This window comes from Phaethon aethereus (genome assembly GCF_964289735.1).
Source record: "Phaethon aethereus genome assembly, chromosome: 2".
Classification (NCBI taxonomy): domain Eukaryota; kingdom Metazoa; phylum Chordata; class Aves; order Phaethontiformes; family Phaethontidae; genus Phaethon; species Phaethon aethereus.
The window spans coordinates 116898797-116915736 of record NC_138582.1 but is presented as its reverse complement, the minus strand read 5'-3'; the positions used below and the strand labels follow the sequence as shown (position 1 = coordinate 116915736).

Below are 16940 nucleotides of genomic sequence, written 5' to 3'. Positions count from 1 at the left end.
CATCATGGGTGGCGCAGATCAAAACATCAAAGTAATTTACATCTATGGTGCAGTATTTCACACAGTCACAGGATGGCACTCTGAGCATGCCATACCTCACAGAGGTAGCTAAGGTGCATAATGTCGAAGGAGCATCCGAGGCTATGAAATCTGTTGCCTGTAGTGACTTACAAGGTGATGGAGCAGATATAACAGGACTGAGAGAAAATTGTACTGGCATTCCTTATTCCTGATTTAGTTGTAGATGGTAAAGCTTAAAAAGGGGCTCTATTCATCAGTCCTGGCTGGTTCAACCCTGAAAATGCATATGGGAAAGGAAATCACAGAGGAGAGAAATGTAAATGCAAATATTTTCAAGTTCTTTGTCAATCCACTTTTTGTCCATTATGGTTCCATGTGCAGAGTTGGAAGATTCAGCTCAAGTACTGTTTATACCTGGATATTTGGGTTACAAGTACTTCATGCTGCAATATTGCCTGACAAGCAGGTCAAGCATAATGTCATGACATTTGGAACTAAGCTGGCATTTCAGTTCTGATTCTGAAATTCATAAGAACTTGATTTTTGGTGAAGGTATATTGTGTGTATATATATATATGTATTGTATGTAAGGTGCAGGTCTGAGACCCAGGAACAACCAGCTTTAACCTTGGCTCTCAGCCAGGCAGCCAAGCCTTATTTGCAGGGGTAGGGATGACTGGCATTACATGGAGGAGAACAGGCTGGTGGATGGCTATCAGCTGAATGAAAGCATAGGATAACCCTTTATAAGGCCTCGTCGTATGACCCGGTGCTGCATGGGATTAAGTGTGGAGGTGAGACCAAGGCTTCAGGTTATTTGACAGCAACAGAAATGCAATGCAGAGAGGAACACTTAGATAGCCTGGTTGGGAAATAGTCACAGAAACATAATATTGGGATGAAGGGAGATGATTCAAAGTGTAAGCCAGACCTTCACTGTTAGGAATTAAATTTAGTGATCTGAGAGTCAGGTTGAGGATTTAATGATCCACCTAGCTTCTCAGAAGGTATCATTAATGACGAATCTGTGGTCATGAGCAGTATAAGTTGACAACTCTGTGAGAATGGGAAGGAAAATTAGAACGGGGACTGTGTTATGGCAAGGAGGGAAATGTCTGAGGCATGTGCTGTGCTAACGTGAGTTAAATGGATGACGGCCAAATTTATGCTGAGAGTACTGTAACCTACTCAACCATACCATGTTTCATTAAACAAATAGTGGAGTGCAGATCAAACATTCAAAAACATCCTGACTGAATGGCAGAAAAAGCTACAGCATTTGAGGACAAGGATTCAAGCCATAACTGAAGTCATAGAGGATTATTGTTCCTGTCCTTGTGTCTGAGTCACAAACCAGAGACTGCGTATCTTCCTAGATCGTGCCTTTCACATTCACTTGAATCATTAATTCAAAGGCAATTATTAATTTCACAACAGAGAACACGTTTCCATTGCTCTGTAACAGCTGCCCATTTGATGTCAACAGTAAAACCTCCAGAGATTTCAGTGGGATCACAGTAGGGCTGTCATTGAACACTTAACAAACTATGCCCCTTTTGGCTGACCTTACTTGGCTGATCTAACTTTCTGTCCATGCAACCAAACACAAGATAACCTACAGAAACAAAGATGAGCTTTGTCCATCCTGACTGTTGTCTGCAGTTCTCTGGAGCATGTAGCTGTTTCCCTTTTAGTTCAGGAACAAAGAGGGAAAAGCTGCTGGTTAAGTGAGGCAATGGGAATGATAGTTGTGTGGTTATCGGTGATCCAGGCAGCTAGACTTGCAGTGTAACAAAATTTTCAGGCTGTATTAAGGTATTTGAACACCTACCCACAGAATCTTTAAGCAGAGTTCTGTTTTTTAAATTATAACACTCAAATCTATTTTGCTTTTGCCTCTAGCTCAGCTATAATCATCTTTGACACAGTACAATAAAATGAGGGAGAAGCATTTTTGCAAATGTTTACACATATTCACAAGGATTTGAAATTAAAATTAAGTGCTCCTCATTCCAATGCTAGGGCTACCCAATCATCCTATACTCTGAAATGTCAAAGTCCAGTCCATTTAGGAGACTTGAATTTAAGAAGTTACTATTCCCTTTAACAGCAGTGGATGTACCTGGTATTTCACTATATCATCTTGCTGCAAGTATTACTGGGCCTATCAATCTTTGAACAGTTGTGGCTGTGGGAGTTTAAGTTCATCAGCATTTCACACCACCAGAAGCTCCTGACTGGCGTCTGTTCAGGCAGGCCCATTAAATAAAACAATCATTTGCCAAATGCCCTTCACCTGAACATAGCTGTGGGCAGGCTGAACACTTATTAGGACAGGTGGGCATTTCATTGTTCTAGTGAAGTTGGTTAATTCACATCAGTTGGCTGATTTGCTGCTGTTGGTCTTCAGAAGAGCCAAGTACATCGAGGCCTAGATCTAATCATAGGGGAGAGCTGCATGGGGTAGATACCCATGCTGGAGGAAAATGAATAGGTGTATGTGCCAAGAACTTAGGAAAAAACCAAAAACAACTGAAACAAGTACTTGGGGTTTTTTCTACTCTTTTTGTTTAAAGAAAGAAAAAGTTTGATGTGAGTGATTATATAATTTTCAGTGGCAGTTAGTTAACCTGTCACTGTTGGCTTTCAGTGGTAGTACAAACAAGTAATCTAGTAAGTGCAGAAAAAGGCTAATATGTCTTTTTCCTGGACCATGGAGTTGTCCTATGCCTGACGAGCTGGAGGGCTTGTGGAATAAATGAAAGGGCAGAGCTGAGGAAATAGGGAGAAGGTGGTGGTTTGGGAAGCTCAGTAGATTCCTTGGAGTAATTGCAGTGAAAAACCTCAAAATTATAAAAGTGGCTTCAGAGAGCCTCTTTTCTACAAAATATTATTTTAATAGAGAAGCAGTTTTTTCTACAAGTATTGGTGTCCTGCTCTCCTGTCCTAGTGTGCAGCATGTGTAGCTGAATGGCAACCTAATTTTTTTTGTTGACTGGTAAACTTCTCGTTCCAACTGTGCTGAGTATGCCATACTTTTGCAAAAGAAATGGTCCTCTCAAGATATTGTAGGGAATTACAATATTTTTGCTTTATTGCAGATAGCTTGTATGGTCAGATAGTTTAAAACTCTTAAATCCTTTATCCTTCCCCTTACAAAATGCAAAAACAAATGCTTACCTATTCAAGTAAAATTAAGAAGTTTGGGTGGTGGTCTAAAGAACAGAACAACAGTATTTCCATGATGTTGCAAGTCCTGGAATGATAAAGATGTATTGATGTTGTATTTATTTCTGCAGCTGTTGTGTAGACACTACTCAGCTTTGGACTACCTGGTGTGAGGAGTAATTTTTCTAGTTAGTGTAGCACAGAACTTGGCACAGGAAGCCAAGGCTACCTCTAAATCTGGGTAAATATGGTCCTTGCACATTAAATAGGTGCTAACAATTAAGAGTAGAGAAGCTTATGAGTATGGAGCTTTCCTGATCTGCTGGGAAATACTCTGAAAGTTATTTGGGAATGGAGAAGATAAATGAGGATTCTTTCTGATCTTCTGCCTTTGCACCTTTTAGGCTGTGTGAAAACAAGACTTAAGACAAATAGCAAAATAAGGCTGCCATCACCCATCTGTAGCAGCAGATATTGCTGCTTTTAACAGGGTAGTTTCTCATGATATATTGTCAGGAGACATGGGACAACAGCTCCTCTTACATACTTGTGGGTACTGCAACAAAAAGTCAACCTTAATCCGTATGTGTTAGGTCCACTATTTGCTTCTTAATTGTCTCTGCTGGACAATTAAGTGTGAATGCCGGGAAAATATTTGAAAATATTACCTGGACAGTCTCTTATAAAAATCAGTTGATGACTTCAGAAATATCCCATTTATCAGATTTTTTTTTTCCATTTTGCATATTGATCAAAAGCCCATGGAGAATGAGTACCAGCAGAATTGGTATGTCTTATTACTTTGGTATCCGGTAAGGTCAATGCTTGCTGCACCTCTGTTGTGGGAAGTCTCTTAAGTGAAATAAGCAGTATTTCAGAACTTAGCTGTTCTTCTTGGGATCTGCTAACTCACCCATGTATATCCTATAATACTTGAAAGTTAGAATGTGACACAGGTGTTCAGTATGGGAGTATCACTGGGATTTTCAAAAGTGCCTAATTTATTCAGAAGGCATTTGGAAATTTTTGAAAATATGAAACAGATATTTAAATATTATGAAACGTAAGTCACATATTCTCTTCTCCAAAGGCAGGGAAAAGATCTGACTGAAGGATGCTAATTGTACTTTGTCAGTGTAACTAGACTTACAGATGAGGATGGGTTGGTTCTCTGAAGACAAGCATGAAGCACCTGGTGACACTTCTAAATAAATGTAAAAAGATCATCTGTAGAAATATTTTGGCATTTAAATACCTACTGAGAAAAGTTGAAATTTCAACAGAAAAATGTTCTCTGATACTAGTACTTCAGTGATATCTTTAATCTACAATTTAACCACCATTAACTTTAGTTGAAGAAATATATAATATTGTATTGATTTGGTACTTCATTTTTTGTTTAGTTATTTGGCTTAAAATGCTGCCACATCAATACATGCTAAACTATAATCTAAGTATAATGAGGAGAGGATGTTTTTTATTAACATGTGAAAACTCAATGTTCTGTAATCACATCTTTTTATGGGAAGTATTACAGTCTTGGATTTGGAATGATCTGAACATTAGTGCTTATTTCCACTTTGAGCTTTGTTTCAGATTTTCAGGCTTAATCCCAAACTGTGATGATGCAAAGGTAAAAAGATAACAGACCATCTTTGTTTTCTAGACTGCTGAGAGGCTGGATGATAGGCTTATGAATTTATTTGCCTTCTCATTCTCTGTTTTTGCAGGGTCTAAATCACAGAACTGCTTGTGGAACACCATTATTGGTGGGCTGACCGGCAACCTCAAGGAAAGGCCAAAGCCAACCATCATCAGTGACCCTAGACCTCCTGAAGAAATCCTAGCAGATGAACTACCACCAGTGGACAGTCCTGAGGCCTTGGTGAAAACATCTTTCAGGTCTGACAGACATGAGTTTACTTTGTTTACCCTTGAGAGGGTATCTTTTTAATATTAGTTCTGCAGTGTGGGTTTGGTGAGAGAAATCAATACTGAAAGATTCTGCAGTGCTGTGTATCTTTGTACTGTCCAGGAGTGAAAAAAGAAGTCTGTAAATAATACTGACTGGACTCGTCTTTCACTTCTCAGACCTCATTAGCCTTCTTAAAAGATTAGGACTAGACAGGTATAAATACTGTAACTACTCAAAATGGTTGACAAAGACAGCTCATTATATGAAGCTGTCTTTGGAGGTTGGTATTGTTTTATTTGAAAGTGGTTTAGTAATGAAGATGTGCACTTCAGGTCAGATGATGTGCTTTATTGATGCAAGGGAGAGCTAAGCCTTTTTCTGTTATGTAATGTCTTGAGAACTGTCTAGCATTAATTTATTTAGTCAAGGAGAAGGATTCTGGCCAGGGTCTTGCAAGCAAATGATTGCTGCTGTTGTAAAGTGCATGATGTATCTGTTGCTTGGTTTTCTTCTCTCTCATTTAATCATGTGGATGTACAGTTGTCAGATGTTTCTTGGAGGCATGTTTTCTGAAAATAATTTTCTCAAAATGAGGTAAAATGAGAAGCTGTGTGCATGCAGTGGATCTTTGACCAAAATGTGAAAATTGGTGTGCCCAGCAAAAGCAAAGTGAGTGGCAGAATTGATTTTTCCAAGTGTTTTTTTGAGCTTCTTTTATTTGTTGTTGAAAAACTCTGCTCTCTCTTCTTTTCTATAAAATGCACATGTATGCAAGCATAAAATGATTTTTGCTTTGCATAAGTTTCTCTGGCTACAGTGATTTTGATTATACCTCAGTCTGTTAAACTTATTTCAGTCTTCATATAATCATTATTTTGAAGGTATTTAAGTCATTATATTAGGAAGTAATTTCAGCTATTTTGTTCATACTGCTTGACATTTAAAAACATATTACCATAATGTGAGTTTATGTCAGTCTATATAAATAAATCCTGTAATTCCATAGTGCATTTTCATTCTTTAATGTTTCCATTGAAATGATTCAGGACAAGTGTTTCAGAACCTGGATCCTCCTTTTATGAGGACCCGTGGTATTTAATGGCTTTTAAACACTTTGTCTCTGATATTTAAAATCTACAATTTCAAGAGATCTAAGTCTTTCATCTTTCACTTCTCATAACAAATTCTGGGTTGCAGCAATCCTTACATTGCCATCGTCAAGATAATTTCAACCATTTTACATGACAAAATAATGTCACAGCATTTCAAATGGCATGATTTGATTATGTGAGTAGAGGTGACTCTTGGAAGAAGTGAGCTTATATATAGCATAATAAGGACTGATGAGTTGGAAAATGTAATTTAGCAAAACAGTTTTGCTAATGCAGTTTTAATGGCTTTTATAAACATTACAGAACTTTTGTATTTCATCAGTATAGACATTAGTGTACAATGTGGCATTTTTGAGGGCTTTTGTAGATGGAAATCCAAACAAATTATTGTTACAAAGTAAGTTGTAACTGTCTAGTTTTATAAAGAAAGGAAGCCCCATGTGTGTTTAAGAGCTATGCAGAGGAGTGGAAGAAAAGAGGGAGTACATTGCAATTGCTGTCTAAAGACATGAGAAAATAAAAAAACGGCGGCATTTTTAGTCAGTTTGGGATCTTTTGATATTATGGTGCAACCTGGGGCTTAGGAGGCAGGGGTATCTTTTGTAGGATGGGTCGCATGTTTGATTCACCAGGGTCTTCTGTGGGTAGTGACCTTTGAGCGCTTCCTTGGCAGAGTTTGACTGGTATGTCTGAGTGCCAGCGATTGCCTGGCAAGCATGAGATTGTCTTGTTCCTGGTTTACTAGATAATAGTGGAAGACCTTGCTACCTTGTCGCCTTTCGGGGAATGAAATCTGCTTTACTAATGGTCCATTCCAGCACGCCTTAATGAGGAATCCGGTGGCTGCATCTCGGGGTGTGTGGGGGGCAATGTTGGGCTTATATGAGCTGATTTTACAGAGAGAAGGACCAGGCCTTCTTTTCGAACGTGAGCGCTACAAACTGTAAAATGCAGCGACTCCCTTACTACTTCTGATTCACTGCCGTTAGTGTATGGCAATACTATCCCTTTCATGCATAGTTAAAAAGAAAATGTTTCTCCAGTGTCCAATGAGTCACACTTCCTTGCAATTGCATATCGTTTTATGTGAATACATATGAGCAGCAGGAAATCTCAGTTGCCACCTCTTGTATTTGATCTTGTTTTCTACTGTGCAGTACTTATTGTTCTGTAGCTTGGAAAATTGGGAAGAGATCTATATTTGATTTTGTTCAGCATCTAGATATGAGCTTGAAACACATTTAAACCTAAAAGGAAGAATGTGATCATTTCAATCATTTAAGTTGTACTTTTCCTGCAGTAATAATCCTTTATGGTGTAAAGCAAAAACCAAATGAAGCCAACTCCCTCTCTACACACCAATAAGTATAGTGCATAATTAAAAAGTGTTCTGATGGTCTTGACTTTCTTATACAATTATTTTACTATCTCTCTTCCAAAGATACCAAGAACAAGCACAGGACTGGTCTAAACAAGGTTGAATACCTTTCTAAAGAAAGAATTGAGAGAGTTTGTAGTATCTTCTTGTTTGCAGTATTGCACTGAGTGAGCAGGTATAAGTAATTTTGCGTCTTGACTAGTTATACTACTGCGGTGCTTAAAATACAGATTTTAAAATCTATTCTCGCTTGCATTTATTCTATTTGCCTAGTAAAGTCAGGGGAGGCCCCAATCCAAATTGCATTTGAAAATAACAGTGGAATAAGAAGAATGGCAGATTATTCCCTTTTGACGAGGGAAAAAAGTATAATTAGACACATAGAAGTGGTTAGCTTCTTGGCCCACAGTTCATGCAACCAATCTGAGATAGATGCTATCTTTGCACAAAAATGCAAGTTCACAATTACAGGAGCTGCAGTCACTTTCTTTTTGAATAGCTGTGCATGGGTCAGCATCCATGTACATACAATTTTTGGGAGTGGCTGTGGATTGATGCCCAGGAATATTAGGTGGTGGGGTATGGCCTCGTCAGGGCTGCGTGTTCCGGATATTGGCTGGAGATGTCAGTGGTTGCTGACACTGAAGTCAGAAACTGTCTTCCTAGATCTGCTTTTTGATCTGCTAGATGCCTGTAATGAGCAGTGGTGCTATTGGTATTGGTAAGAATTAACAGTGGTAATTAATGAGCTCTTAAGCAGACTGTGTAATAACTTCACAGCCTGCTTTATCTTCTGTGTGCTGCTCCCTGGCAGCACTACTCGAGCAGGCATTTTCATAATGCTTGGCTGGCACCCACCAGGGGGAGCAGAGAAACAAGAGACAGATTTGGGTGCTCTTCACCAAATACCATCTAGAAGTTTGTGGAAGCACTTTATTTTGGAGGATACAAGAGAAACTGCTGCATTTGTCCCCAGACTGCCACCTGGAGTGAACCAAGTCACCAGGGTAGCACTGCTCCAGCTGAAAATGTGATGTGTCTAAGATGTCATGATTTCTCCTGGACTTGTTTGGTTTTGATGTACAGGAGAGATGGAGTGTTAATTTGAGTCCAGAGACATGGACACTGCATTGGGGTACGTGACTATGGTGGTGCTTATGGGATGTAATGGCTGTGCTGGATCTTGTGGCAGGAGAGATCCCGTGGTACAGAGTGACTGAGACATCCAGGGAAGAATGGATGGAGATGCTTATCTGAGACAGCACGCTCAGTGCAACCTCCCATCCTGGTCCACGGCTTGCGTGACAGTTAAAACTGGTCTGAAATCGCAGAGCAGTCCAGCTGGCTTTACCTAGCATGTGGGGGCTTGGGACGGGAGTGTTTGCAAAGTGATAAATCAGGGTAGCAGGCAAGCTGAACAGTCAGCAGATGAAGCAAAGACCTTCTGTCCTGTACCAGACAAGCCTTACTGGATACCTATGTAGCTATGCTGAACTAGGAAGTGATATATATCATCTGTGACCAAGGTCATATGTCCTGGGAACCAGGAAGGCAGATTCAGTTCCTTCAAAATCAGAGTGTTTTTTAGCTCAAGGCTTGCATGGGTTCTTAATTTCTGTCACCTTTCAAAATATTTCCAGCTTTTAGCTTGAGGTGGGTGACACTCCTGCTTACCTTAAGCATATTAGTAATAATAGCTGCTTTTCCTATGTCAGTTGCAAAGTTCCTTAATCTTTCTAAGGACAGTTTGCTTTGCTTTCCTTTTCTGCTTCTGTTCTGCTTTGTGAGTCTTAAATCACACTGGCAGCTGATCTTCTTGTATTTCCGGTTTGGTCATTGGTGATGTAAACTCTTGCTCATGCCAGCTACTGGCCACTTGGTCTACAGGACAGAGGTGATACTGCAGTTCTCCAAATGTGAAAACTTCAGTCACAGCGCCACATGCTGGAGGTCAGCCCATGAGCCTCAATTATGTGGGTCAAGGTGGCATCAATGGCAATAAGGGGTATGAGCCTTCCTTCCCCTTACCTTGCCTGAGTCGTAGCAAGAGCTCATCTCCAGTCACATGGTGGAGAGACATCTTCAGGACTCCTCCTTTACCACCTCTCATGTTTTGACACTCTCTGGGCAGCACCAAAGAGTGGCTGTAGCTACCTAAGCTGGTACGTGAGGTCTGAAAATCAGAGACGAAGATGAAGCTGTGCAGGAGAGCTGTGACCATGACTGCAGAAGAACAGGAGTTGAGGACTAGTCATAGGGTAGAATAAACCTCACCCTCTCTTCCTCCCTCCCAGGTCTCAGTATTTGTTTATTGCCTTTTTTATTTGTATTTCCTTCTTTAAAACAAAAACCCGCACACAGAAATGAGAGATGAGGCTCACTCACTCTAACTTGTTTAAAAAACAAAAACGACTGTGCAAGGCTGGAAGCATACAAGACATTTTCACATTGGTTTTTGTACCCATATGCAGCAAATCTAGGTCTCACTAAACATTAAAATGGAAGCAGTCTCTCTGAAAACCACCTTTCTCAACATCTTTCTCAATTCAGACTTATTATAAGACATTTTACTTGCATTAAACTTAAATTCATCTGTGTACTATTCAAACCTGTTGCTTAGTTCTGTTATTTATTGATCTTATTACGATGAATAAGAAGTGAAAAGTGTTCTGTTCATTAAAGAAACGGTTCCCGCATCATTTATCTCTTTTCTGTCTTCTTTTAATTGTGCCTCCCTTCTAGGTGGATGTTATGCTTGTGAGAGCTATGCACTCATTTCTTGGTAGATTGAGATTTATGAGTCAGAGGGGGAATGATCAGAGGAGAAAGATTTATACCAGTTACTGTTCAAAGGCTGCATTCTCTCTTCATGTATTTCCACACAGGTCCAAGAGGAAGCTGTTTTTTCAGGCAGTTGAAAGAGAAATGGACTTTGCGCTCCACCCCCCCCCCCTTTTTTTCTTTCTTCTTTTTTTTTTTTTTTTGATATCACAGTCTTCTTGTTCTTCATAGGATAGATGTATTATTGATGACAAGCAAAGCCAGTGATTCTGTCCCTGTAAATATCAGACACATCAAAAGACCCAAGTTGAGAAATTCAGATGGACTGTGAGTGTCCTAACAGAGCTGTGCCTCTGAAAGGCAGGGAACAAATCCACTTCCAAAATGGGAGTAAGGGTCTGAGCAGAAGCTTCATGGATAAACTAAGTACTCATAGTAAAGAAGTCCTGCTTTTAGGACTGATCAATGCCTGTCCTTGACCACACTTCTCTGTCTGACATACCTCACCTGAATCTTGTACCATAATAAACTCTGAGCATTTCTTTTGCAGCTGTGCAAGGCTTCAAGTTCTGGCTTTGTAAGCATACAGATCACCCCCGCTCCTTGACATGGACACAGAAGGTGGACATATTTTTAAGTCTAGACGTGGTATACCTGTACAACCACGAGTCTCAAATGCCTGTGTGGCACTTGTGGGTATACAAGGCTGCTCCAGGGGCTTACTGATTAGTTGCTTTGCTTACTGAAGTTGCCAGCCCAGTCTTCCTTGCAGGTTTACAGAAGAAACTGTATATGGGCAGGGATCTGTATATAGGAAAATACATGAATTTAAGGATAGTCTTTATCCTGATAAGGAAGTGCTTAATAATGCACTATTTGGTTATCTCCACCATGAGAGATTAATAGCCTCTACATACTAATACCAAACTGGGATGCCTTGCAACTCCCATTGACATAACTTTTCGCCTGGTTTCCTAAGGAAAACTGGCTATCCTTTTCCTAAGGAAATTGCTGTATGTCGCTCAGTCAGCCTTCCCATTAACTTCTTAAACACAGCTGAACTTGATCAGTAGCTTAACAGAGTGGTAGACATCTCAAAGGTGCTTAGTTCCTACCTATTTTGTGAAAAATGATGGTAGAATAAAAAGGGGTCCCACTGAAGGAATGCATAGGAGACAGAAGCGCCATTTTCCAAGAGCTGCTGTCTGGCTGAGCAGTGCTAACATGCTCTCTAGCTCTCTAGCTAATCTGTAGCTGTGAACCAGGTGCCGTATGTGACCCCACAAGGAGGCAAGGCAATATTTGGAGGAGAAGCCCAAGGAGAGCAGAGTGGCAGGAGACACAGCAGGTCGCAGAATGTATTGCTATGGGGAAGATAGGAAAGATGTAAAGCATAAGTATGTAAGAAACCATAGCTTGTGCTGCAGCTTTGAGTACTATAATTGATGCTAATGAAAGGTATTACTGTCACTATTATTGTGCTATAAATCATGCCTAATCACCCTGGTGGAGTGGACCACATATCTTATTCTGATGGTTTAAGTGAATTAATATGCCATGACATGCTCCCCTCCTGCCATGTGGTTGTACCCAGCATGGTCTTTCTGTGCACGTGCAGAGGTCCAGGGTTTCCTGATATGAACTGACATGGAGAGCTAGATTTCCTCCTGATGGGGAGGAGCAGCTGGGCTTTCAGTCAAAATAGCACTGGAAAGGGGCTGGTGGCCACCCGGCTTATTCCTCCAGCCTTCAAGTCTGCACTTGAAGGGCACTTGGGAGGAGGGGAGAGGATGCAGACTCTGCAACAGATTTATTGTCCTGGCAGTCTGTGCATGTCCTGTGGGCCATAAGTTGCTCATCCTGTTACTAAATTAAGACTGTCACGGTATATATTTCATTCCCAATGAGAAAATGGGATAGTGGCTTTCTTACTCTTGGCAGTCAGAGAGAGTGTGATGAGCTGAGATAAAAGCTTTTGACTAATCAATTGCTCAAGCTTTATCTTGAGTTCTTTAATTTGCGTATGCAAGAAACATTAAAAAGGCATTCAAAGGAAATTCCTATACAGTTTCATCTGCTTTCAAATGGCTGGCTGATGGCAATGAAGTTAAGTGGTACGTTATACTGTGATGTTTTCCTAAAGGATGAGGTAGAACGTTTTCCAGATCCAATCTAATCAGGGACAGATTTGGTTTGGTTTTGAGACCACAAAACCTGCAAGTAAGAGTTCAGGAATATTTTGAAGTGAATAACAATAGCAATCATAAAATTACCCAAAATAATTTTAAGGCTGATGGATAAGAGCTTGATCTTCACTAATGTACTGCATCTATTCTTAATGTAAAGAGCTTTGAAGGAAGAGAAAAAAGGGATACTTGGCTCCAGTTAATTGAGTATAACAATCAGATCTGGTAAGAAATCTGTATTCTGTCCTGGGAAAATACTAGCCGTTTATACATTGAAATACAAATGTGAGATTTCTTTTTTTTTGTGAAACCCAAGAGAGAATCTACATTAAACATTTACCTGGGACACACTAGAAATCCCTGTACTTGTTGCAGGTGTCACCCATTCAGTGGATTGAATTGTTGATTGCCATGGAAATGCTATTAATCCCAGGCTACAGATTGCTCGGTCACCTGTTTGCACCACCTGCTCTGTGTATCTCTCTTTTGACTCTGTGCTCTCTGATGAAGGATTTGTCTGGTTTGCCTCCCCATGCAAATTGATTTTTGGTAACTGCCGTATTTTGCTGGAAATTCTTTTGCAAGAAATTTGCAGCCCAGCCTACCAGTGACTTTGCAAACATATAGCAACATCTAGGTAAGTAAAGCTGCTGCGAACTGTCAACACCCCTTACCCACATAAGTTGCTAATGGCTGTTCTTTATCTGTTTTTTGCATATTAAGCTGCCTGCTAGCAATTTCTAGAAACTATTTTATGTAATAGAAAGGTCTCATTTGGAAATTATCACACTATCCATCTGAGTACTCAGCACTTGCTGATGTCAGAGCCACGGTGTCTGTCGTTTGCAGATTGGGACGTTTATTTTTAGTTCCAATAATTTTTGGATCTGAATCTACTGAAGTGTTCACAGCAAGACTGCTAAAACTATCATGTGTTACTTGGTTTCCATCTGAACTTTAAAAATTGATCTAAACTTCATAAATTGACTCAGGTTGTTTTGAAACCAGGCCTATAGTCTAAATTTGCTGTCAGTGCTGCTCTTATTCTCACAAAAAGCAATCTTGTATTTAATTTTGGTGGCAAGGCCTTTCTCCTGAGGTGTGGAAATTGACCCAGGAATACGGGCTTTGGGTCCCCATTTGTGCCCAGTGATGCCTTCCATTATGTATGTACCTTTGATCTGTCTCCCCTTTCATGTGAACACTTACAGTTCCTTGTTCAGAGCAAATTTTCTGTCAAAAAACTATCAGAAGCTTATTTTCCTTCCCGCTAAATGATGTGCGCAAGTGTCATTTAGATCAGTCTGAGCATCTGTAGTTGCAGTTTCTAAGATGAAGATAACATTTCTATTCCTTGTACTTAGAACCTCAAGATTGATTTTTGTCATCTAATTCTCACCAATAGTATCTGCTCCTGAATCAAAAAGATGCTTGTTATCCTACTGGCTTCTTGTAGCAGTTATAATTAAGTCTGCCCTAATTCTGAACAACATTTATTCATAATAAAGTAATATTCAGTTTCATTTTGAAGATGAGATGTTGAGAAAATTGGATTCCTCTGTACCTCCTTTTGAGAACTTCTTCACTTCCTAAATTGTTTTAAAGTTGCTTAGAATACAATTATCTGCAATGTCAGCAGTACTTGAGTAAAAGAATTACAGAGTGTAGTAGTATAAACACAGTGGGACAAATCTGGTGTAAATTGGCATAAAACTCAGTTGACTTCCATGGAGTTATACTGATTTACTGCAGCTGAGTATGTGGCTTGGTATTTCAAAACAGTGCATGTATGCTGAAATTTGCATATTTGATGATTAATGTTACAAATCTGATAAACTTGGCAGAGTGTTTTTGCTGAATCATGAGCAATGCTGTCGAATAATATGTTAATCAAAGTGGCCTGGGCTAGATACAGCAAATTCCCATCGGAGGAATGCCCACCGGCTTTCACAAAAACTCCATGAAGCTTGCAGACTTTGAATCAGCATTAAAGCAGTAGAGAAAAAAGGTACACAGTTAAAGGCTGTACTGATTCAAAAAGTAGCCAAAGCACTTTCTCAGCATCTGAGGATGGTATTGGCAAGCCATGACCTGAAATGTAGGCTTGCTTTGTGTTGCTTGGGCTTTAAATATTTGTTCATTGCGTTGGTTCTCAGAAAAAAAAATGTACTTAGAGCTTTTTCACTTTATGATTCATTATATAATATACATAATTGTGTGATCCTGACATATCAGCTCTTGTGCTAGCAAAACTGCCCTAATTTCTTACAAAAATTACTAATTGGTACCAACAGAATACAGGTTCCTTAGTTTTGTGCTGCAGCAGAGTATCAGCCGTATTACTTTCATTTTTAAACTAATTTTAGTTTTTCTGAATTGAAGTGAGGTTAAACTCAGATTTGTCATATTCTATATGTCATTCTTTTTGAAGAAATTGTACAGTAATTAATGAAAAATTTATAATAGCACAAATTGATTCAATATATTTTACAAAGATCAATTTTTCCAGTATGGCTCTGTTATACAACTATGATTTATGCTGTTTAACATTAATACCCTGGATGATGTGGCACAGTGCACCCTCAGCAAGTTTGTAGATGAAAAAATTCCCCCAAAACAGGGAGAGTGGTTGGTAGACCAGGTAGGTATACTGCCATCCAGAGAGACCTCCACAGCCCGCAGAACTGGGCTGATGGGAACCTCATGCAGTTCAACAAGGGGAAAGAACAAAGTCCTGCACTGTGGTGGGGAACAACCCCATGCACCAGTACATGCTGGGGGATGACTGACTGGAAAGCAGCTTTGCTGAGAAGAACCTTGGGATCCTGGTGGACAACCATGTACACTATGAGGCAGCAATGTGACCTTGCAGCAAAGAAGGCTAACAGCATCCTGGGTGGTATTAGGAAGAGCGTCACCACCAAGTCAAGCTTCCCCCCTGCTCAGCACTGGTAAGCCACATGTGGAGTGCTGGGTCTAGTTCTGGGTTCCTCAGTACAAGAGAGACAGGGGCATCCTGGAAAGAGTCCAGCAAAGGACCATGAAGGTGATGTAACAGACTGGAGCATCTGACATAGAAGGGGAGGCCAGGAGAGCTGGGACTGTTTAGCCTGGAGGAGAGAAGGCTTGAGGGGAGCTTATCAGTATAAATACCTGATGGAAGGGAATGCACAAGATGGGGCCAGACTCTTCTCAGTAGTGCCCAGTAACAAGAGAAGAGGAAGAGGGCAAAAATTGAAATACAGGAAATACCATGCAAACATAACAAATTTTTTTTTTTTTTAATTTACTGTGAAGGTGGTCAGACACTGGCACAGGTTGTCCAGAGAAGCTGTGGAGTGTCCATCCCTGGGCATATTCAAAACATGACTAGACACAGTCCTGGGCAACTTGCTGTAGCTGACACTGCTTTGAGCAAGGGGGTTGGACTAGATGACCTCCAGAAGCCACCTCCAGCCTCAACATTTCTGTGGTGGGAATGGTGAAATGTGAGTAAAAGCCTAGTGTCTGATCTGCATTGCGGATCTGTTATCTGCATTGCAGATTTTTGTTGCATCGTCTGCACACATCTGCTGCATGGAACTCCCTCTGACGTCAGTATGAAGTAGAGGTCTGCAGTGCAGATTCATGACTGGGATTTTTCTCTGGAGAGTTTCCCCATCTGTGTTTGAGACAAACCAGAATAGCAGGTTTTAACATTTTTCCTATGTAAACTGAGTATTTTGTGAATTGAGTCTTCTATAGAGAAGTTTATTAAAATGCAAGCTTCATCTCCCAGCCTTCAAAAGAAAGTGGCAGTGAGTTCACAACTCATGTAGATGATAGGAAAGAAGAAACTCATGTAACGAGATTCTAATACAGATCCTCAAATGTAATTTAAATTTGTCTGAATAAATTTCCTTTAAGGAGGAAGGGGAAGTGCAAATGACAGTGGCAACTTCCATAAAGAACTGGTGAAAACTTTTTCATCAGTTCATCATGAGCTGGTAAAGTTTATTTGTAGCCTTAGCAATCATTAGTTCATTTCCAGGGTCAGCCTAACACTTTGATCTGTCTTGAATTGAAGCCTGGTAACAGAGGTTACTGCTTGTTGCTTCTGCAGAAGCATTTCTGTGGGTCCTGCTGAGCTTTCTCTAGGTCTTGAAAAATATCGCTTAAATATTTATCTTCACAGAGATACTAGACTAAGGTGTCATCTATTTTTAACCAGTACTCTCTACTAACGTTGATTTCAATAGAGAACTTGGCCTAAAATACTACATGGGAAATTTCCTAATGTATTTCCTCTGGCACTGAGATAAGACAAAGTGAAGGAAAAGTGAGTAAGTGTGTTCTCTCATTAACCTTTCAATTGCAGAAGTTGTGTGTCTATTGATGTG

General features: G+C 40.0%; 1 protein-coding gene across 2 annotated transcripts in view; it reads left to right on the top strand.

Moving 5' to 3' along the window:
* Nucleotides 1–16940, top strand: part of PDE1C (phosphodiesterase 1C) — a gene marked incomplete at both ends in the record, with an annotated part of 415822 nt that overhangs the window by 125945 nt on the left and 272937 nt on the right. For both annotated transcript variants that reach the window (XM_082015329.1, XM_082015328.1), the window contains one exon: nt 4920–5091. In XM_082015329.1, the coding sequence (XP_081871455.1) occupies nt 4920–5091 (172 nt within the window). The remainder of the gene's footprint in view (nt 1–4919; nt 5092–16940) is intronic.